Here is a 23,814-nt window from a genome sequence, read left to right as displayed (position 1 = left end):
TTGGCAAAATGGGTCAAAAGAAGGACTTGACGGGCTCAGAAAAGTCAAAAATAGTGAGATATCTTGCAGAGGGATGCAGCAGTCTCAAAATTGCAAAGCTTCTGAAGCGTGATCATCGAACAATCAAGTGTTTCATTCAAAATAGTCAACAGGGTCGCAAGAAGCGTGTGGAAAAACCAAGGCGCAAAATAACTGCCCATGAACTGAGAAAAGTCAAGCGTGCAGCTGCCAAGATGCCACTTGCCACCAGTTTGGCCATATTTCAGAGCTGCAACATCACTGGAGTGCCCAAAAGCACAAGGTGTGCAATACTCAGAGACATGGCCAAGGTAAGAAAGGCTGAAAGACGACCACCACTGAACAAGACACACAAGCTGAAACGTCAAGACTGGGCCAAGAAATATCTCAAGACTGATTTTTCTAAGGTTTTATGGACTGATGAAATGAGAGTGAGTCTTGATGGGCCAGATGGATGGGCCCGTGGCTGGATTGGTAAAGGGCAGAGAGCTCCAGTCCGACTCAGACGCCAGCAAGGTGGAGGTGGAGTACTGGTTTGGACTGGTATCATCAAAGATGAGCTTGTGGGGCCTTTTCGGGTTGAGGATGGAGTCAAGCTCAACTCCCAGTCCTACTGCCAGTTTCTGGAAGACACCTTCTTCAAGCAGTGGTACAGGAAGAAGTCTGCATCCTTCAAGAAAAACATGATTTTCATGCAGGACAATGCTCCATCACACGCGTCCAAGTACTCCACAGCGTGGCTGGCAAGAAAGGGTATAAAAGAAGAAAAACTAATGACATGGCCTCCTTGTTCACCTGATCTGAACCCCATTGAGAACCTGTGGTCCATCATCAAATGTGAGATTTACAAGGAGGGAAAACAGTACACCTCTCTGAACAGTGTCTGGGAGGCTGTGGTTGCTGCTGCACGCAATGTTGATGGTGAACAGATCAAAACACTGACAGAATCCATGGATGGCAGGCTTTTGAGTGTCCTTGCAAAGAAAGGTGGCTATATTGGTCGCTGATTTGTTTTTGTTTTGTTTTTGAATGTCAGAAATGTATATTTGTGAATGTGGAGATGTTATATTGGTTTCACTGGTAAAAATAAATAATTGAAATGGGTATATATTTGTTTTTTGTTAAGTTGCCTAATAATTATGCACAATAATAGTCACCTGCACACACAGATATCCCCCTAAAATAGCTAAAACTAAAAACAAACTAAAAACTACTTCCAAAAACATTCAGCTTTGCTATTAATGAGTTTTTTGGGTTCATTGAGAACATGGTTGTTGTTCAATAATAAAATTATTCCTCAAAAATACAACTTGCCTAATAATTCTGCACTCCCTGTACTTTTGACTAGTATTTTAATGTATTTAAGATGAAAATACACTGCAAGTACAATAGTGTACAACACATTCTATATTATTTATGAAGTTCACACCACAAGTATTAATGCAAAAAAGAGGAAAAAAAAGATGGAACCAGTTTCACAACAATAAATTTACAATCTGTCTTTACCAGTGAAAAGATTAAATCCAAACTTAGTCAGTGTATCAAGATTTTGATAATTTAATGTGTATTACTCTGAGGCAGAATTGTGTGCATAACAATTTTACTTTTAGATAACTTGAGAGTATTTTAAAGAGAAAAGCAATTATTATATTTTTAAATGACAAACATTGTAGGTTAAAAATCCAGTGTTAGAGATAAAAATGTCTGTATGTATGTCTAATTGCTTCATTATTTTCATCCAGTTCATGAAACTGCAGTAACACAAACAAAAGAAATATTAAAAAAAATTCTTGAATAAAATAGTTTACAGGTACAAATCTATTTTAAACTCTTTTGCAGACTACACGTTATTATATAAATGCAATGCACTTTCTGTGTTATTTGCTGTATGTATTACGTGATTGTAGAGTAATTCAGAAACAACGATTTTTATAATATTATCTAGTTTCTTTTGTGTTGTACTGAACTATGCTGCAAATTACTCAATCATTCCTATCCTCGTAGAAAGCAAAAGCTATGGAATTTTGAGATTTTTTGATTTTCTTAATAAGAAGCTCAGTTGTTTTATTGCCCTTCCTGTGCTTTTGGCTGTTGCTCTTCCTGAGTTTGAGTTGGTGGGACGCCCTCTAAGAAGGTACAGAAGTGCTTTGCTGTGTTTAATTCAGGTTTTTTTAACAAGAAGTAGCATTTTGGAAAGTAGTAGCCTGCCAGCAGTCCAAAGTTGCTTGCCAGGCTGAAATAAACATGGACAATTGACCGGATCTTGTTATTATCACTGTTGTTGCCTACGTAGATTGGAATAAAGATCACCCAAATGACACAGTAGATCAGGGTGGAAAAGGTGATGTCCCTGGCTAAGTTATACTGATGAAGAGGCTCCACTGCCATGAAGGTGCATATGAATGATGCAAGGGCCATTGCACCATTGAAAACTTGCATTAAAGCAAATCCAGTCAAAGGTGAAACAGGACACGAGAGGAAGAATTCTACAAAGTCTATTGTCATATTTGCCACATATCCAGACAATGAAGGTCCTTCTTGAACAAACCAGCCACAGAGACCAGCCTGCACAGCGCAGCAGATCAGCACAAACAGCCAGCTCACAGGGCCTCTTAACATATGCAGGTGAGAGGCAGCCATCTCTGGGAACTCTGTCACGCAAATTATCTGTTAAAAAAAAAAGAGTTATCATCCTGATTATATGTTTATTTTTTATTTTTCTTGTGTTACATTATGTGTTTTGTCCAAAAGCGCTTGTGCTTTTATGCGTTTTCACTAAAAACAACTTCTGAATTTTTTTGAGAAATCTAAAGTAGATTACACTTGTATGCCTCCACAAACCTGCCAAGTTACAGTTTACGCTGAAAATAAGGTAAAAATTCTAAAATGTGGAAACACCGCAACGAAGATGAAGCTGAGCATCGAGCCAAATGGTTACAACTGCCTCATAGACATTAGACAGAAAAATGTTTTTGCAAAATACAGAGCCGTAGCTCAGTAGCTCAGTCAACTTACCGTAGCTCAGTAAGTTGACCTTTGACCTTTTATATGTAAAATGCCACCTTTTTACAATTTATGATCATTTTTTGCTGTTGGTGTATTATTTGTAAAGTTCTTACTGAAATCCCTTTTCTTGACACCACAGTGATCATGATTGATGTTTTTACTATGTTTTACACAATTTGGTGGGGTTTTATTTAAACTGCATGTATTAAATTGAAAATGTAGATTTTCTTTTATTGATGGGAGTATATACATATTAATAGCTCTTGAACGGTTTTGTTTCTGCGTCATGCTAAATATCTGGTCTGTCTTGCAAAAGTAAACGTTCCTTGAAAACTGACCAATAAATACATGTGCTATCTCTAATTTGTGTAAGTATGTGTCAGTAGCAATTATCAAATTAAAGTTAAAAAAAAAACTTATTGAAGACTGGAAAACTTTGGGAAGACAGAAAAATTAACACACTGCATACCTTCTATCTGTATTTTATCGAGCCTCCTAGGTGGGAAAGCTCGAGCCTGTTCTTTAACTGATTCTGCCGTTTCTGCACAATGCCATTGTGGGGCAGTATTTCACCAGTATTAACTCACCTGTAGTGACATGGACAGGATAATGGAGAGGGTGAGCGTCTGGAAAATGGAGGTGAAGGGCAGCTGAAGACGGCAGACCACATCCCTGGGCTCCCCCAGGAAGAGCAGCAGACTGAGACATGCTCCCATCAGGCCGAGCACAGCCACAAAACTCAAGGGTCCCCCAGAAGCCTTTACCAGGGGGGTTTCTCGGTGCATCAGGAACATGACACCCACCGACCCCTGACATATCAGCAGCAGCACACCAACCAGCATCATTATCACAGCATCCTGGCTGTCCCAGGTGAAAAACTTAAAGATGGGGTCAGTGCAGTTCGTGCTGCGATGCTGGGACCACTGACGGTCGGGACATTTAGTACACTGGGTGTCGTCTATGATTGGGAAAGCACAAAAATATGGCTCAATTAAAAAGCAAAATAAAACATCACAACAGTACACACACACAACATTTAGAGATCCTATCTTGCACGGGCTACATGTGTGACTTACTTCATTTTTATGCCTTCTTACACAGAAAGAGATAAGAAAATCATTCCCCTGATTTGAAGAGGAGAAATTTATTGCCCTAATTAACAAAACTTAATGCAGCTCAAGTTTTTCCAATTATAAAACGAAAAATAAAATAAAAATATAATACACAACACTTTTTGCCATAGCACTCAAATTTGAGCTCAGGTACATCCTGTTTCAACTGATCACCTGTCAGATGTTTCTACAGCTTGATTGGAGTCTACCTGTGGTAAATTCAGTTGATTGGACATGATTTGGAAAGGCACACATCTGCCTATATAAGGTTCCATAGTTGCAGTGTATGTGAGAGCAACAACCATGCCTACAACACTTCACTGATCAGGCCTGAAGGGTAGACTCGCAAGAGAGAAGCCACTCCACAAGAATAGGCACATAGCAGCCTGCCTGGAGTTTCTTAAAAAAGTACTTGAAGGACTCTCAGCCCACAAGAAACAAAATTCTGATAAAACAAAGATTGAACTGTTTTACATTAATTCCAAGTGTCATGTCTGCAACCAGTGCTCTGGACCTCTGATTCATCAGGTTCAAGTTCATCTTCCAAAAGAATAACAACCCTAAGCACACAGGCATCATAACAAAGGAGTGGGTTCGGGACCACTCTGAATATCCTTAATTGGCCTAGCCAAAGCCCACACTTGAATCCAATTGAATATTTCTGGAGAGGTCTGAAAATGGCTGTGCACTTACACTCTCCATCAAACCCAATGGAGTTTCAGAGGTTCTGCAAGGAAGAATGGGAGAAACTGCCCAAAACCAGGAATGCCAAGAATGTAGCATCATACTCAAAAAGACTAGAGGCTGTAATTGCTACCAAAGGTGCTTTAATAAAGTATTGAGCAAAGGCTGTGAACACTTATGTACATTTTATATGTTTTATTTTTAGAAAAACTTATATTTATTTTGTAGAATTAAGACATAGATTTTTTTTCACTTTGCCAACATGAAGTATTATGTGTAAAATCTTGAGGTGAAAATGAATTTAATCCATTCTGGAATAAGGCTGTCACATAACACTGTGGATTCTTACTGGTTGCTATGTATGAGCATGAATCTCATCTGAGACAACATCACCTTCATTTGCCTGGTAGGTGCCTGCCAAACAGTCGATGCAGTCAAAACAGCAGGAATAGAAACCTTTGACTCTGAGGACCTGGCCTTTGTCACATTTTGCTGAACAGGTGGAGACAGGAATCTGTGAAGGTTGCGGTACAAAATAGATCATGAACTGGACATGAAAGCTTTTGCATGCTATAAGTTGTAAAGATTTTTCTGAGTTACAAGCGTTACCTGTTTAGTGTGCCACTGAAAGAGGGACTTGTTGAGGAACAGCTTTTGTTCAGTATATTCTCCCACATTTCTAAAGTCCACTTGAGATGAGTTTGTCCAGATCCACTGAATCATATCGTATCCTATGTTCGGATTGCCATCATTGTCAAAGTCTAGATGTGTGCCATTTATGTTAACAGAAGTGTTCTTTAAAACCTGCAAGAGCTGCAAAACGCAATTATTGTTGTTACTGATAAGCTCGATTCCAAACTTTGTATAGTGTAGCATATAGTAGAAAAATAAAAGAAATCACCTTCCAGGGATAGATTTTGCTTCCAGATCCCCACTTACAGGCAGTTGAATTGCACTCCAGCAGGTTATGCAGTGCCTGTGCTACACTGTAAACAGCAGCATACACACTGAAAGCTGATTTCTGGACTGCAGGTGCTTCCACTATGCTAATGTTGTCTGGTGACAAATTCCAGCATTGTGGGCAGCGATTGTTTGGATTGTTTTGACTGTCAGGATTTGTGGTTGGAGTGGATGTCTTTGTCCGCTCTTCACTGACTTTCTTGAAAAGCTCCATTGCATAATCTTTGAACAGGCCGAGGGTGTCTGTTTTGTCAACAAATCCAATGATTGTACCAACTGTTTCAATGTTGGGCAGGGAAGTCACTCGAGTATGTATTGCCCAACTTGTGCTGGCAATCCACACAGCTGTTAAATTACTCCTGATAACCTGGAATAAATTGCATTGGTTGACTGGTACTGAACAAACTGTCCATTAGCAGAAAATAATACATTTGTGAATCACTTTAAATCTCTGTTTCACTAACCTCTCTAAAAAAGTATTCAGCTTTCTCTGCGAGAGAAAACACCACTACCACTCTGACATTGGTCGTTTGGATATCGTTTATGATGGTTTCGATTGCTGGTTTGGGGTCAGTGTACACTGGAATCAGGCCCTGATAGGCCACACAGACAGATGTGTTTACTGTCATTTTAGTGAACAGCTGCACACCTCGTTGCCCGTACTCCTCGTCGCTGCCCACAATTGCAACCCAGTTCCAGCCAAACTCCTGTATTAGCTTTATCATGACATCCACTTGCCATTTATCACTTGGCACAGTACGAAAGAATGACGGGTAGAGAAGTTTATCACTGAATTTGTCGCTGGTGGCCCCATAGCTAATCTGGTGTGAAAATTAAAAACAGAAACAATTTACTTTTACATTTAAAATATTTTTGCAAGTCTCAAATTTGTAAATCAAGAGAAAAAAATCTGATAACTACAAAATGTATGTGTATTCAAACCTGTGGTAGCATAAAAAATCCCAAGAGTTTTCCAATAACTGACACCATTTCTGATTCAAAGGGACCAATAACTGCAACTATACTGGGCTCATGGTCAGTGTAATTACACTGCACAGGTAGTTCTTGGCTGGATTTTTCAGTTAGGAGAGACAGAGTAGGGTTTATAATTACTGAAGATTGTCTGCATGTGTCATAGATTTCATAACCTAACTTGATGCCAGGGAGGAGAGTCTGATTTCCGTTGATTTCATCCACTGTGTATTTCATTGCTATAGCAAGTCCCAGTACACGATTGTTTGCACTGTTCAGCAGCAAGCAGAAAACAGTAGAAGTCATTGTAAGTCAGGGTTAGTTATTTTGAATCTCATGTTGTTAAGAAAGCATTGTTCATAACCATCCTTACCGTTCACATCTTATCTGGTTGGGCTTCGTTATGTCACTGAGGCTGCTGGTGACATCGTTAATGGGAAAGAGCCCTCCGAGCATAATGTCTCCAGACAAACTGAAGAGGTTGGTAGAAATGTTGCTGACCCATTCAGGCAAACTCTCACTGCAGCTCAGTGTAAAGAAACAGCACAAAACCAGCAGAGCGAAACGTGAAGCCATAACGCCAATAAGAGGGAGACTGAAGCCACAGCAATAAGAGCAGAGTGCTTATGTCAGTGTTTCGGAAATTATTGTTTTATACAAATTCACCTGGAAGTCCTCATCATGCCTTCCCTCACTTAGCCAACCAAACCTGACACATTAGCAAAAGCAAATGCAAATCATACACATAACAAATCAAATTTGAATACAAGTGAACCTTTTGACATGATTAATCTATTTTTTCCAATCATACCAAAACAATTTTTAAATTTGGAATATCGTGGGAGCAAGAAATGATGCAGTCTCCTATACCTTAATGTTTTTCACATGGTTAGGATAATGTATTTATAACATTTTGCTCGAGCAACGACTCGCTTTGCACAATGTGCAGAGATATGTTTGCTTATGCTGTTCCAGTGGTGTTATCAAACCAGGGTAATTTCCTGAAATTTGTTGATATTTGTTTGTGGTGTGAAATTTATTTCTCTTTTGTCTAACTATATCTCATAAGTGTCATGATTCGTGGTTTCTCGTGTTTGAGTTGTGTTGGAGTATGTGGGTTCTCATTATGTGTTTTCTGTTTATTCTCACTTTTATTCTACTAAATTGAGGACAGATCATACTGTGGTGGAGTTTGGTCTACGGCTCTTCTGCTGAGGAAGGGTGGTGCAATAGGTTCAAAAGCTCAAGAGTGGAAATCACTGTAAATAAAAGATCATTTGCCTGCAATGCCGTCTGTGTGTCTTGGTGGGGTCCCAGAACTGGTGTGTTTCACAGTTGGGCAGAAATCCAGCCAAGGAATGTTGGAGACATAGCCTGACTTTTTGCTGGTGCATATGGTGGTGAAAGTTGTAGCACTGTCAGCAAGAACAGGCGGCAATATGGCAAGTGCAACTGGAGAAGCTGTAGTACCAGGCTGAGCGCCTGAGGCAGGTTATGTAGAGACTGGTTCCTCACTGGTGCCTCTGCTACACTCTCCGTGACTGATGCTGAGGCTGGACTGGATGGGGTGGAGACCATCCTCAGGCCATCATAGAGATGTTCAAAGTGAAAGCAAAGGAATGCCACAGCACACTCAGGAGTGGGCAGTGTTGCTACAGGGGGAAGGCCCAGATGGTGGCACTGAGCCTGCTGCCAGTGTTGCGAGGGCGCTTTGCCGAAGTCTCCAAGGTAAGTGAAATTCAGTACATCCTGGACCCGAGACCAAAGCTACACACATTGGGGAGTTTATCAAGGGATAATATGCTCTATTGCTCTATATATAGATAATTTACTATATTTCTTTATTGTTGTCTTTTTTTGTCCTTAACCCTGTCCTCCCAGGTCTTTCTCATTTCATCCAGTGGACCTCTGATTGATGGACAAATAGCAAGTCAGAAGATCAAAAGTTTTCAAACACTCTTCAATCATATAATAAATCACAGCAAAATAAGAATCAACAGCCATGGCCACAACCCATACACTCAGTTCTGCTGCTCAACCCACAAAAGCATTTCCTTGTGGCAGCAGTTAAGGAGAAATAAACAAGCTTTCCAAGAGTATAACATTTATTGGCACAGATCATTGTTACAACAAAAAAATAATCAACCAAAAACAAATGTACTTTTTGTGCCAGGTTTATATGAAACCATACCGTAGTGGTTCACAGCCAAGAATGAAAGATGGGGATGAAAATTAGCACCTCCAAGTCTGAGGCCATGGTTCTCAGCCAGAAAAGGGTGGAGTGCCCACTCCAGGTCACGGACAAGTTGCTAAGTTACTGATATTGTTACACTACTGATATTATTACTCCTGCTCTGCCTGCAGCCCCTAATTCTTCAAATGAAGATTGTGAAAAAAAAATTTCTTTCTTTCTAGAAAAAATTAGTAATGTAAGAAAAAAATTGCATCTGCATTGTCAGTTCCTACTTCAGCTCAGCCTGTTATTTTAGATAGATTTTCACCAGTTTCACTACCCGAGCTGGTAAAATTAGTTAATTCAATGAAATCATCCTCCTGCTGACTTGACTTTTTACCTGCATCGTTACTCAAAAATGTCTTCCAGTCTATTGGTCCCTGTGTGCTCACCATAACTAACACTTCACTGGTGTCTGGTAAAGTCCCTGCTTATTTTGAAAATGCTGCTATACACCCCCCTTTAACCCCCTTACAGCAGTTTTGGACAAACACAGCATTCGTGGCAATTTTCAGACTGGCTTTCGTAGAGCTCATTCTACTGAAACAGCCCTTCTCAGAGTATCCAGTGACATTCTGATGCACAACAATGCAGGAAAATGTTCTGTTCTGCTAGTGTTGGACCTCGCGTCAGCCTTTGATACAGTTGACCACATTCTGCTTGAAAGGCTGAAATATTGGGTTGGTGTATCTGGATCTGCCTTGGAGTAGTTCTCCTCATATTTGTATGAACGATGTTTTTGTGACAGTTTCTAAGAACAAGGCTCTGTATTGGGGTCATTATTGTTTTTAATATATCTACTTCCTCTCCCGCATATTTTGAGCCCCTTTGAGGACATTTGTTATCACTGCTATGTAGATGACATCTAGTTATACATTTTTTAAGCCCCAAGATATTTCTAAGCTGCAAATTCTGAATGAGTGCTTAGAATCCGTTAAAAGTTGGATGGCTGACAACTTCCTCCAACTTGATGAAGGAAAAACTGAAGTCCTTGTATGCGCTCCTGACAGATTTGTACCTAAGATAATGAATGCTCTTGGTCTCCTTTCGACATTTGTGAAATCGCCTATCAGGAACCGGGGGGGGGGGGGTAACTTTTGACTCGGCTCTCACATTGGATGCTCGTGTCAAATCTCTGGTTTGGTCTTGCTTTTATTACTTAAGAAACATTGCTAAATCAAGCCCTATTGTATCTCGCACTGAACTGGAGATTGTTATACATGCATTCATTTCATCACGTTTGGATGATTGTAATTCACTGTTTTACATGTCTAAACAAATACTCCTTGGGACTTCTGGAGGCTGTTCAAAACGCTGCAGCAAGGCTTCTGACCAAATCCTCAAAGTACTCACATGTGATAGCGTTGCTAATACGCATGGGCTCCTAACTGAATTTAGAGTCCATTTTAAGATTCTGGTTCTGACTTATAATCCGGTTTGCCTTATGGTCCGAAAAATACGGTATACTGATTTCCTTGCTATTGCTATTTCCTACATTTACAATTCTAGGACCAGAAGAAAATATTTGTATTTGTTGAATTCATTTATCAAGTATGAGTGTTACATCTATTTTATATTACACCACCATGAAGTAAACAGTTTATATGTAACTATATAATTATAAACAGACTGAATTTGTAATAACATCTAAACAATCTATAAGTATCTTTTTCACCTTGTTTTTTTTATTCATTTCTTCTACTCCAGTTTCTTTTTCTTCGTCCACTGGGCCCAACCAAGTGCACCCCAAAGTAGCAATATGAACTCGGCCTTACTCAGCTATTACTTTTACTCTAAATACTTACTTTTTCATTATTTTTATCTTCTTTATCCTCTCTATTATTATCTAATCATTGTCAAGCTGTAATGCAACCAATATTTTACTTCATTACAAAAGTTACCTCTGCGGTATGCCATACAAAGACATTCATGCAGATGTGCAGTTCTTGGTCAGAATATTCTCCCACAGTTCTGAAGTCCACTTGAGATGAGTTTGTCCAGACCCACTGAATCACATCATATCCTATGTTTGGGTTGCTTTGTTAATCAAACTCTATACATGTGCCATTGATGTTAACAGAAGTGTTCCTTAAAGCCTCAGACAGCTGTAAATATGTAAATTATTTTTATTATTATTTATAACCTTGATTCTGAATTGTGTACTATGGTCTATAAATTAGAAAAAATAAATCACCTTCCAGGGATAGATTTTGCTTCCAGATCCCCACTTAAAGGCAGTTGAACTGCATTCCAGCAGGTTTAAAGAAACACCACAAAGCCAGCAGAATAAAATGTGAAGCCATGATGCCGATAAGCAGGAGACAGAACCCAGAACGCATCAATGTGCTTATATGTCAGCGCATCATGGGCGATGGTTTTATGAAAATTCACCTGAAAATCATATGTCCTCCTTCTCCTGACCGCCCACCCTGACACATTAGGAAGAGCAAGTCATAAACAAAACCAAAAATGTACATATAGATACGGATATGAAAGTTTTAAAATTATTAAATGAAACATTTTCAATCATCTTGGAACATTTTAAAATTCAGACTATTATATGTGAAAATTCCATAACACACTTTTATTTAATGACCTCAACAGTTTTCATATAGTTAAACTATTGCATTTTATCAACATGTAGCTAGAAGTAAAGGTGGACTTTGCATATTTCGTGTGTGAGTGTGTGTGTGTGTGTGTGTGTTTGTGTTTGTGTGTGTGTGCGTGCCGTGTTGGTGGTATTCATCTTTCCGGAGAATTTTCCAGACATTTGTTTGTGGTTTAAAATTTGTTTCTCTTCGGCATCCATCATCACATAAGCACTTATGCCTTCCCACCTGTTTACTGAGATCAAAACCTTACCTGTTGATGTTGTTTTTGCTTTTGCTAACTTTAGCCATTTTTGTGGAAATTTATACTTATTTTTTTTCTGTTGTTGATGCCATTTTTAACCAAATAAATGCATTAATAACTGGTCGCGCTAATATGGGTGATGTTGATAATAACCATTATATTAAGATCTTTTTTCATACATATCACTTTACCTCCCTATTGGCTTCAGATGTTGTTTTGTTTTGTTTTTTGTTTTGCATGCAATGTTGCTCATCCACAAAAGGCAACCGACATAATAGCCCCCACTATAGCTGCAGAATCCTGCAGTGGACATACAACTCAGCCTTCAGTTTAAGAAGTTTTAGCTCATTTTTTTAGGTTTAGAAAAAAATGTATATAATATATTTGAATTATAAACTCACGCTATGATTTCATTTTTGACATGCCATGATTTCCCAGACTACCTCAGTACAAATTAATGCGAACCACTAGTGTGTTCTCGTTTAAATGACACATTGTGCTGTACTTACATTTGTGCTGAATGTAGACTGCAAGTTTTTTTCTGCTATATTTCAAAGTCAAATATCGCACAATGTAGTTCATACTCCAATATTTAATTTCACAACTTGCAAGTACAAATACAACAAAGAAAAAAAACTGTCAGTTATACAACATGAAATCTGCTGTTAAAAGATTAAAAGCAAATTATAGTCAGTGACTCAATAAGGCTCCAATAAGGCGGACCGGATTATAAGGCGCACTGTCGATGAACGGGTCTGTTTTCATACATAAGGCGCACGGGATTATAAGGCACATTAAGCGAAACAAAACAGTCAGATAAGTCAAACTTTACTCAACTCATTCTTCTTGCTTCCTCCACTTCCGTACCATTGTTTGATTAATGATGAATGTGCCTTATAGTGCGGAAAATACGGTATATTAAAATAACACAGCTCACAGTTACCTACTTTTAGCTACAGTTTTGTGACTAACATTAATCCAAGCAAAACAATAATCCTGAAAAAGAATAAAATTTCAACTACAAGACTGTATGTTCATAAATAAGCACAAAGCACTCTTTCTGTGTTATGCATATACCTCACATTTTCGAGTAACTCAGAAACAATGCATCATATAATCTAATGTGATGGTACAATTTATAATATGCTAAGATATGGTATATATAACAACCATTGTCTGTGATGAAAGAAAATAAATGTAAGTTTTTCACATTCTTTGATTTACTTTATAAACAGTTTAACTGTCTATTGTCCTTCCTGTGCTTTTGGCTGTGGCTCCTCTTCTGTTTGAGTTGGTGGGACGCCCTCTAAGAAGGTACAGAAGTACTTTGGTGTGTTTAAGTCAGGCTTCCTTAACAACAAATAGCATTTTGGAAAATAGTAGGCTGCCAACAGTCCAAAGTTGCTTGCCAGGCTGAAATAAACATGGACAACTGACCTGTTCTTGTTAGCTGAACTATTGTTTCCTATGTAGATTGGAATAAATATCACCCAAATGACACAGTAGATCAGGGTGGAAAAGGTGATGTCCCTGGCTAGATTATACTGATGAAGAGGTTTCACTGCCATGAAGGTGCACATGAACGATGCAAGGGCCATTGCACCATTGAAACCCTGCATTAAGGCAAATCCAATCAAAGGTGAAACAGGACACGAGAGGAATGATTCTACAAAGTCTATTGTCATATTTGCCACATATCCAGACAATGAAGGTCCTTCTTGAACAAACCAGCCACAGAGACCAGCCTGCACAGCGCAGCAGATCAGCACAAACAGCCAGCTCACAGGGCCTCTTAACATATGCAGATGAGAGGCAGCCATCTCTGGGAACTCTGTCACATAGAGTATCTGTTTAAAAGGTAAGGTTACCATCTTGATTATAATGAATACTTTTTATTTTATCCTACAATAAATGATTTATTCTGTCCTAAAATTCTTAAGTTTGGCATCAATACATATAATTCCCATTTAAAAAGCTTCTGAAATGTGATCTGATAGAGAGACTATGACAAAACAAATTGAAATCTGAAATACAGACATATTACACAAAAAAGCTGAATATATTATAACAGAGGTCCTGGGCCAGCATCCAAAATCAAATGTTGCAAATATGTACAATTTTTTAAGTGTGGATCCTTCATTTAGAAACAAAGAGAAAATTTGAAGTGATTTTGGGGTAAATTTCTTGAAATTGTATATATAGAAAAGACAATTCATGTTTTTTTTTATTAATGTCAGTGTATTATAAATATTAATAGTAGCTGGACAGACACAAACTCAGCTCAAGTATAATTTTGCTGTAATACCAATCTGACCCATCAAGTAAGAGTTTATGAGGCCTCATATTTTCACCACCTTCACTACCTCTAAGTCTTGCATCTTCACTTTTTTACCCACCTGCATCTAATTCACACACATATATTCTGATTGTTTCTGTAGACATTTACTTAAAAAACATTGTAAAACCTCTTGTAGACAAACAAACAAAAAAAGCTATCTGGACTCCATGGATAATTTTAGATCAATCTCCAAGCTTTCTTTTCTTTTTTTTTTCTTTCTTTTTTTTTTTTTTTTAGAAAAGCTTAATCCTAAACAAACCTAATGACATTCACATGCTCAACACACTCTATGACTGTATCCAATATATTAAATAATGGATGTCCCACAACTTCCTTAAGCAAAGTGTGAAAATGGTAATGCCTGTCTGAGAAAAGTGTATTAGGTGTGTAGTGAGGGGTTTAACGGCCTTAAAACAACTATAATAATTGTAAAAATAAAGCTGGCTATTTTCATTTCACCTATCGCGGATTATTTGTAGAATGTAACTCCCACAATAAATGAGGGACCACTGTAAAAGGAGGACCAACATGATAGTGGGCAGGTGTCCATATTGTTATGCCTGATCATTGTATAATGTCTATAAGTGATATTTGTGTAGGTTCTAAGTAATTATTAGAATAACACAATTTCTTAATACAAACAGAAACATTACACACTTTTAATCTGCTTTACAATCCCAGCTGGGAAATTAAATTTTTTTTTCTCTCACTAAAGCTGATTCTGTAGTTTCTCTACACTGCCATCGGGAGGCGGCATTTCACCAGTCTTAACTCACCTGTAGTGAGAATAAAAGGATAATGGAGAGGGTGAGCGTCTGGAAAATGGAGGTGAAGGGCAGCTGAAGATGACACACCACATCCCTGGGCTCACCCAGGAAAAGCAGCAGACTGAGACATGCTCCCATCAGGCCGAACACAGCCACAAAACTGAAGGGACCCCCCGAGGCCGTTACCAGGGGGGTCCCTCGGTGCATCAGGAACATGACACCCACTGACCCCTGACATATCAGCAGGAGCGTACCAACTAGCATCATTATCACAGCATCCTGGCTGTGCCACTCAAAAAACTTAAAGATGGGGTCAGTGCAGTTTGTGCTGCGATGCTGGGACCACTGACGGTTGGGACACTTAGTACACTGGTTGTCGTCTGTGAGTGAGAAAGCACAAAAATATGGCTTGATTAAAAAATATGCTATTTCATAATAATCAGATTAACTCAATACTGTATTTTATGTATGATTTACTGAATCTGTAAACCTCAAATGTATGGTGTATTGCAAAGAAGCAGTTAAAAAGATCAATATCATCTGTGTTTTAAATCTATAGTTATCATTAGTTAATGTTTTAGATTAGGTTTTTACAGGGGCTTTGTGTGGGATTATCTCTTGGTTGCATATTGTGACTCTTTGAAGCTACAACTACCACAATATATTAAAACTAGCTGTATGTTATTCTATGAACTAGACAAGCTAAACTATAGAATTTTATTAAGGCAGGGAAAGGCTCTTTTTACATTGCCTGGTTTTATGTCATATAAAATTACCTGCTAGCTTAAAAAAATAAAAAAATATATACATATAGAAAATTCCCCTCTCGCCCTTACGAGCGGTCTGTATTCTTCAAGCTCATCTACCAGAGGCCTGGGAGCTTGAGGGTCCTGTGCAGTATGTTAGCTGTCTCTAGGACTGTGCTCTTCTAGGCAGAGATCTTGGATGTTGTTCCTGGGATCTGCTGGAGCCACTCGCCTAGCTTGTGGGTCACTGCACCAAGTAGTCCAATTACCACTGGGACCACTGTTACCTTAACCCTCCACATTTTCTTCAGCTCTTCTCTGAGCCCTTGGTACTTCTCCAGCTTCTTGTGTTCCTTCTTCCTGATGTTGCTGTCATTCGGTATCGCTACATTGATCACTAGGGCCATCTTCTTCCGCTTGTCTACCACCACTATATCTGGTTGGTTAGCCACCACCATTTTGTCCGTCTGTATCTGGAAGTCCTACAGCATCTTAGCTCGGTCATTCTCCACCACCCTAGGAGGCGTCTCCCATTTTGACCTTGAGACTTCCAGACCATACTTGGCACAGATGTTTCTGTATACTATGCCAGCCACTTGGTTATGGTGTTTCATGTATGCCCTGCCTACTAGCATCTTGCACCTTGCTGTTATTTGCTGGTTTGTCTCAAGGGCATCTTTACACAGCCTTCACCTGGGCAGCCCATATCACGATAAGTCAGCTTTTATGGATCTTGTACTTAAAGATTGCTCCTGGGCTGCCATGATTACATGATTAGTGCCTCTGTGCTGTCTTTCAGTCCAGCTTTGTCAAGCCACTGGTAGAATACACACACACACACACACACACACACATATATATAACACATAAATCCTTTTTTAATCTATTGACAAGGATGCAAATAAGCAAATAAGGTCACATATCTCAGATAAGAGTGGACGAACACTTTACCCTTATTTGCCTGGTAGGTGCCTGCCAAACAGTCAATACAGTCAAAGCAGCAGGAATGGAAGCCTTTGACTCTGTGGACCTGGCCTTTACCACAATTTGCTGAACAAGTGGATGTAGGAACCTGCAAAAGTTGTTTTAAAAAAAAGGGAAAGGAAAAAGAGAGAACAAAAAAACACAGTATCTCAAATTCCACGAAGATTGGGATAAACTGGATGACAAATCTTTTACATAATATAACTTACTATAAAAGACTTTGACAGACTGGGTCAGCTAAACCCCAGAACCCTGAATTAAATATCAGAGGAAATTGAGTGGACGCAGATGTAAATATTTAAGTACCCATTCTACTATAGCTTGCTAATAAGGATGTAATAATAAATAACAGAGATAATAATAAGATGGGAAAAGGAAGGTAATAATATAGAAATAGGAAGTTATTTAATTAGCATAATATACAATTACCAAATAATATGGATTATCACTATTACAATGACATGTAGAGTAATATTACACTGAAATATATGGAATAATACATGGATTAAAAAAAATACTACAACCTGGTAGCAATAAAATACTAACACTTGTGCATTAGAATTTGTTTTTGTTTTTGTTTTGTTTTTTTATATGTGTGTAATAATGAAAACTCAGGGCTGCAAAATAAAAATGGCTTCTTTCTTTATAATTCTGTCTTTATAATCTATTAAAGCAAACTTCACCATGATAATTACCTTGAAGACTTCTTCATTATTGTGGATGATTTTAACATCCATGTTGATGCAAAAAATGACAGCCTAAACATGGCATTTGATCTGTTATTGGACTCAACTGGCTTCTCTCAAAATATTTACAAGATAAAATCCATAAAACTAGAACATCTTACTCTTCAGCCCTGTAGCCAGGCTGACAAAAATTCAGAGCTGTGTTGATTCAGCAAGTCCGCATCACTGCAGGCACAGCACCAATTCGCCTGTTGATCTCCCACTTCATTCTCCCCTAACTCTTAAACAAGGCCCCAAGATACTTAAAGTCTTCCACTTGGGGTATGAACTCTTTCCTGAGCCGGAGTGGGTATGCCACCTTTTTCTGGCTTCACACTCCACTGCAAACTGCTCCAGAGTGAGCTAGAGGCAGTCACCTGATGAAGCCAACAGAGTCAGAACACCTGCAAAAAGCAGACATGAGATTCTAACACCATCCAAGTGGAAGTCTTCCGCCACTTGGCTACGCCTGGAAATTCTATCCATAAAAATTATGAACAGAATTGGTAATAAAGGGCAGCCCTGAATTCCGCCAGGGCTGCCCCCTGGAAATGAGTCCAACTTATTCCCAGCTATGTGGACCAAGTTCTTGCAATGGTTGTATAAAGATTAAAGCACTCGTAGCAGTGGGCCAGACACCCCTTACTCCTGAACCACCTCCCACAGGACACTGTGAGGGACAGGGTTGAATGCCTATTCCAAGTCCACAAAACATACTGGTTGGGCAAACTCACATGATCCCATGAGTATCTTCAAAAGACTAAAGAGCCAGTCGAGTGTTCCACAACCGGGACGAAAACCACATTGTTCCTCCTGTATCCGAGCTTGAACTAACAGATGGCAGCACCCTGGCATAGATTTGGCCAGGGAGGCTGAGGAGTGTGATCCCCCTATAGTTGAAGCACAGCCCCCCCGGTCCCCTTTATCAAAAATGGGAACCACCACCCCAGTCTGCCAATCCAAAGGTACCGCCCCTGATCTCTATGCAACATTGTAGAGGTGTGAAAACCGAGACAGACCTACAACATCCAGAGCGCAGAGGAACTTAGGGCAAAACTCGTCCACCAGGTCTGCCCAGCATCCTCCCTTGCCACCTGATCAAACTCACCACATTGAAAATTAATGGGTAATAACTTGCTATTTCCAGATTGTTCCCTTCTGTTTCCACCGCAATATTACTGAGCTGTGGTATAATGTGCAACCAATATTTTACCTAATTACAAATGTTACCTCTGCTGTATGCCATTCAAAGTGGTTCTTGGAGATGTGCAGTTCTTGCTCAGAATATTCTCCCACAGTTCTGATATCCACTTGAGATGAGTTTGTCCAGACCCACTGAATGACATCGTATCCTATGTTCGGGTTGCCATATTGGTCGAACTCCAGATGTGTGCTATTTATGTTAATAGAAGTCTTCCTTAAAGCTTCCAACAGCTGCAAAATGTAATGATTGTTGGTATTATTGATACGTTTGATTCTAAATTGTGTACAGTGGTCTTTATAATAGAAAAAAATGAAATCACCTTCCAGGGATAGATTTTGCTTCTAGATCCCCTCTGACAGGCAGTTAAATTGCACTCCAGCAGGTTATGCAGTGCCTGTGCTACACTATAGACAGCGGCATACACACTGAAAGCTGATGTCTGCACTGCAGGTGCTTCTACCAGGGTAATATTATCTGGTGACAAGTTCCAGCATTGTGGGCAGGGATTGTTAGTATTGTAAAGATTTGTGGCTGGAGTGGATGTCTTTATCCGCTCTTCACTGAGTTTCTTGAAAAGCTCCATTGCATAATCGGTGAACAGGCCGAGGGTGTCTGTTTTGTCAACGAATCCAATGATTGTGCCAACTGTTTCAATGTCAGGCAGAGAAGTCACTTGAGCATCGATGGCCCAGCTTGTGGTGCCAATCCATACAGCTGTCAAATTACTCCTGATAATCTGGAATAAATTGGATTTGTTTACCAGTACTGAACAAACACTAATAGAAATGAATAGAAATGAATACATTTCTGAGTTACTTTAAATCTCTGTTTCACCAACCTCTTTAAAAAAGATTTCACTTTGCTCTGGGAGAGTAAACACCACTACCACTCTGACATTGGTCATTTGGATATTGTGAATGATGGTTTTGACTGTTGGCACAGGGTCAGTGTACACTGGAATCAGGCCCTGATAGGCCACACAGATAGAAGTGTTGTCTGCCAATTTGGTGAACATCTGCACACCTTGTTGCCCGTACTCCTCATCGCTGCCCACAATTGCCACCCAGTTCCAGCCAAATTCCTCTATTAGCTTTATTATGACATCCACTTGCAATTTATCACTTGGCACCGTACGAAAGAATGACGGGTAGGAAACATCATCACTGAATTTGTCACTGGTGGCCCCATAGCTAATCTGGTGTGACAATTAAAAACAGAAAATAAGTGTTAGTTACCTTTGCTTATTGTTGACATATAAGACTTGATATGTTTTTATCAATTAAAAAAATGACAATAATATTAATTAAAGACTGATTTTGTTTTTTATGACACATGTGACATAACCATACGGATCAAGATTTCGATTACTGCACATTATTTAATGCATGCATTGCATGCATTCTCAAATATGTGCAGCAAGAGAAAATATCCTGCAAATTGTAAGAAATATGTGCATTCAAACCTGTGGCATCAGAAAGAATCCCAGGAGTTTTCCAATGACTGACACCATTTTTGACGTATAAGGACCAATCACTGCAGCTACGCTGGTCTCATAGGTGGTGTAATTACACTGCACAGATAGTTCTTTGCTGGATTTCTCAGTGAGGAAGGACAGAGTGGGCTTTACAATAATGGCCGACTGGCTGCATGTGTCATAGATTTCATAACCTAACTTGATGCCAGGGAGGAGAGTCTGGTTTCCGTTGATTTCATCCACTGCATATTTCATGGCTATTGCAAGTCCCAGTCCAAGATCATTTACTCTGTTGAGTCCCAAATAGAAAAAAATAATAAAAAAATTTAGTCAGGGTCAGTATACACAGTGATTTAGAATGTGAAATGTTAGATATAAAATATATATATTAGATTTAAAAAAAAACTTGATATAATGAGTATAAGGAAATGTGAAATTAATGTAATAGAGGTGGGAGATCATGTTATAAGAACAATAACAGTAGAATTGTGATCTTTGGAACAATTAAAATGAAGAAAAAATATCTATTATAGGAGGCAGCAAATGCATTGATGAGACGTAATATTATATCCAGTCGGAAGTAACTAAATAAAGTACAGAAGGAAATAAATGCAAAATATTAGTTATACAATACAACAATTTTTACATTGGTTAAAACATAGTCAAAAAGAGTGTGCTGTTATCTGTAACGTACGAGGGGAAATTATTACACTGAAAAAACATACGTTGGAGATAATATCAAATACTTGAATGAAAAGAAAATAATTTGGATTTAAAAAGTATATAAATACAATTAATCTATTGCATATAATGCACAACTAACAAAACTCATAACTGAGGAAGCAATTAAATTAGATATACAAAAGAGTAACAAGGATTGTGGGAAATGATGGATACGGCAATGAATGTTTTTACAACACCTTTAAGGATATCTTAAGTTAATTTATGTCCAGAGTTTTAAGTTGATTTTTCGGAAAGAAGAATGCTTGACATGAAATTATTATTATGTTTGTCATACCAAAGCAAGACAAGGACCATATTGAGTACAGTACTTATTTCTATTTCTTATATACTTAACACAAATAATGAACAGCAATCATAGCAGACATTTAAAAAAAATAACCCCACATTTATAAAATTATATACCGTGATACTAGTTGTGATCATTAAGTACCTGTGCTGTTTATAAGTCTGGGGAAACCTGCAGTCAGATAATGAAACATTTCTCCCATGCAAAACATTTTGAACTGAATCCTAATGTATCATCACCCAATGTAATGCATCCAGGTATTTCCTTACTTGGATTATTGAGCATACACAGGGCTGGACTGGGACAAAAAATCGGCCCGGGCATTTTGACTAGAGACTGGCCCACCAGGTATTATAGGAAAAACCATAAAGCCTTTGAATGAAAACAAACGCTGTTGTCACAGTGATGTACACTGTCTTGTTGGTATATATGTATCAGTCTAATACACTTAAACCTACACCATCCTCCCTATTCTGGTATTCTAAACAGTACCCAAAAGTAGACTGCTTGGTCGAGTTAACCTCCTGAACTATCTACAACACATGGTGAAAACCTGAAATTAAGACAGAGAAGACTAGAGGTGAGACATGATCATTACTGATTACTGATGACAGATTTAGATATATTTTCATAAACCATTCATTTGCCACATCAATAAACAGCATGGCAGGGCAAAATATTTTTTCTAACATGGCAACCTTTAAAAAGTGAAAGGAGATAGAAAGACAGATGAGAAAGAAAAACTTAATTGACTTTTTGATGGCATTTTACACACAGTACAGGTACAGTATCTAAAAAATGTGGGAAAATGCTGGCATCATACAGTACTTAGCTACTTCTGAAGAAATTATGATGGGACCCTAAAAAAATGCTATGTACTATGATGATTTCTATACATTTTACATCAGATGAAAACGTTTGTTGTAAGATTCAGAGCGATAAACAAACAAGAGAGAAAAGCCGATCAGCTGATCACTGATCAGTTTCATGATTGAAGTAGAAACAGGAGAGGGAGGGGGAGAGAATGAGAGAAGAAGAGGCAGCTGTGCGACAAAGACACAGAATAACTCCAGCTTTGTGTCTTTTTCATTGTAGCTGAAATACAGGAAAAACTGTGTTCCTTTTCACCTCAATACAAAACAATATTTTCTCTGTATACGAGACGATTCCGTTTTTTACGGGACAGTTGGAAACTCTAATAACTAACCTTATAAATAAGGTAAAACAAGTTCAACATCAATAATATCATAGCACCCACCCAGCAGTATAGAAACGAATTATTGTAACTGACTGTAAAAAGTCAGCATAACGAAAATAAACTCCACCTAAACTTGGTTTATATCTGACCCAGATAGACTGCAGGTCATAACTTCTTACCGGAAGTTCAGTTCCGGTAAGAAACGAAGAAAAAAAACCCCATCGGCCCATAAAAACGAAAAATCACCATCGGCCCACTGGGCAAATGCCCGGTATGCCCAATGGCCAGTCCAGCTATGAGCATACATAAAGACAAAACTTCACCAGTATTAATGAATAAATTGAAAAACATAGCACTTTGCTACTGTTTTTTAAATAATTAATTTATAACCATGACAATTTAAGAAGAGAAAATATATTTCAATGGAAATGCACTCAAAAGCAATACATAAATAAAGCTGAGAAGAAAATTCCATTTAAGTGAAAAACATTTGCTGACTTAAAACATGAAGAAGGATTTGTACATTTTATAACATAATGAATAAAGAAGCAATTCCACCCGGATTTATAACCAGATATCTTAGATATTGTCTTCTGATACTTTAATTCTTTAGCTAAAACAGGACTGGTAAGATGTTGGAAGATCTTCACTGAAATGGATTCCTTTGAAAATACTTCTACTTTTCCCCTCCTGTTAAAAAATAAAGATAGAATCTCAGTTTTTTAAAGAGTCCTTCATAACCATCCTTACCTGTCACAGGTTATCTGGTTTGGCTCTGTTATGTCACCGACGTTGCTGTTGAGGTCGTTAATGGGAAAGAGCCCGCCAAGCATAATGTCCCCAGATAAACTGAAGAGGTTGGCAGAAATGTTGCTGAACCATTCAGGAAAACTCTCACTAAAGCTCACTCTAAAGAAACAGCACAAAGCCAGTAGAGGTAAACATAAAGCCATGATGCCAATAAGCAGGAGACTGAACCCAGAAAGTTTCAGTGCGCTTTTATGTCAGTGCATCATGTTTTTATCCAGATGGTTTCATGCAAATTCAGTCCTCATGTCCACCTTCTCCTGACCACCCAACCTGACACTTTAGAGCAAATGGTAAACAAAACAGAAAATTTACATGTGTGGTATGAACAGATATGAACTTTTTAAAATTATTGAATAAAACCTTTTCCATCATAATGAAAAGACAAAAAAATGCAAACTCTGGTGTATGAAGATTGAATGGCACAGTCTCATTTAATGACCTTAATGGTTTTCACATAATTAGGACACTGCATTTAATTAACATGTACCTAGAGGTAAATACTTTGCACATGTTATGCATGTTTGTGTGTATGCTGTGTCAGTTGTGTTCATCTTTCCGGAGAATTTTCCTAACATTTGTTTGTGGCTTGAAATTTGCTTCTCTCTGGTGTCTGCCATGAGACGAGCAATTCCTTTCCGCCTACTTACCCAGAGAAATCCTTGCATATCAAATGTTAGTTTTTGGAAGGTTTTCACTTCAC

The 23,814-nt window shown here is 38.5% G+C and overlaps 2 protein-coding genes across 2 annotated transcripts; both read right to left on the bottom strand.

The window, feature by feature from the left end:
• Nucleotides 1–2,082: 2,082 nt before the first annotated feature.
• On the bottom strand, nt 2,083–7,328 carry LOC146387250 (taste receptor type 1 member 3-like). Its single transcript, XM_084928722.1, has 8 exons — nt 7,126–7,328; nt 6,723–7,023; nt 6,245–6,601; nt 5,722–6,147; nt 5,430–5,633; nt 5,214–5,334; nt 3,612–3,982; nt 2,083–2,685 (listed from the first exon to the last, which is right to left on the bottom strand). The coding sequence occupies exons 1-8, from the start codon at nt 7,326–7,328 to the stop codon at nt 2,083–2,085; spliced, it is 2,586 nt and encodes an 861-aa protein (XP_084784848.1).
• A 5,754-nt stretch (nt 7,329–13,082) lies between these two features.
• Nucleotides 13,083–23,257, bottom strand: LOC146387249 (taste receptor type 1 member 3-like). Its single transcript, XM_084928724.1, has 8 exons — nt 23,055–23,257; nt 20,065–20,365; nt 19,441–19,797; nt 18,922–19,338; nt 18,629–18,832; nt 16,641–16,761; nt 14,953–15,323; nt 13,083–13,685 (listed from the first exon to the last, which is right to left on the bottom strand). The coding sequence occupies exons 1-8, from the start codon at nt 23,255–23,257 to the stop codon at nt 13,083–13,085; spliced, it is 2,577 nt and encodes an 858-aa protein (XP_084784850.1).
• Nucleotides 23,258–23,814: the final 557 nt, after the last annotated feature.

This window comes from Perissodus microlepis, chromosome 5, assembly GCF_051167445.1.
Source record: "Perissodus microlepis isolate ML-2025 ecotype Zambia chromosome 5, ASM5116744v1, whole genome shotgun sequence".
Taxonomy (NCBI): Eukaryota; Metazoa; Chordata; class Actinopteri; order Cichliformes; family Cichlidae; genus Perissodus; species Perissodus microlepis.
Note: the sequence above shows the minus strand (reverse complement) of the source record. Positions and strands in the feature narration are given on the sequence as shown.

Coding starts and splice junctions, on each gene's coding strand:
- LOC146387250 (XM_084928722.1), bottom strand. CDS start 7,328: ATGGCTTCACGTTTCGCTCTGCTGGTTTTGTGCTGTTTCTTTACACTG. Junction 6,602..6,722: donor GATTTTTTATGCTACCACAG/GTTTGAATACAC, acceptor TTTTCACACCAG/ATTAGCTATGGGGCCACCAG. Junction 6,148..6,244: donor CTGAATACTTTTTTAGAGAG/GTTAGTGAAACA, acceptor AATTTATTCCAG/GTTATCAGGAGTAATTTAAC.
- LOC146387249 (XM_084928724.1), bottom strand. CDS start 23,257: ATGGCTTTATGTTTACCTCTACTGGCTTTGTGCTGTTTCTTTAGAGTG. Junction 18,833..18,921: donor GCAAAATCTATCCCTGGAAG/GTGATTTCATTT, acceptor TACATTTTGCAG/CTGTTGGAAGCTTTAAGGAA. Junction 13,686..14,952: donor TCCTTTTATTCTCACTACAG/GTGAGTTAAGAC, acceptor CCTTTTAAACAG/ATACTCTATGTGACAGAGTT.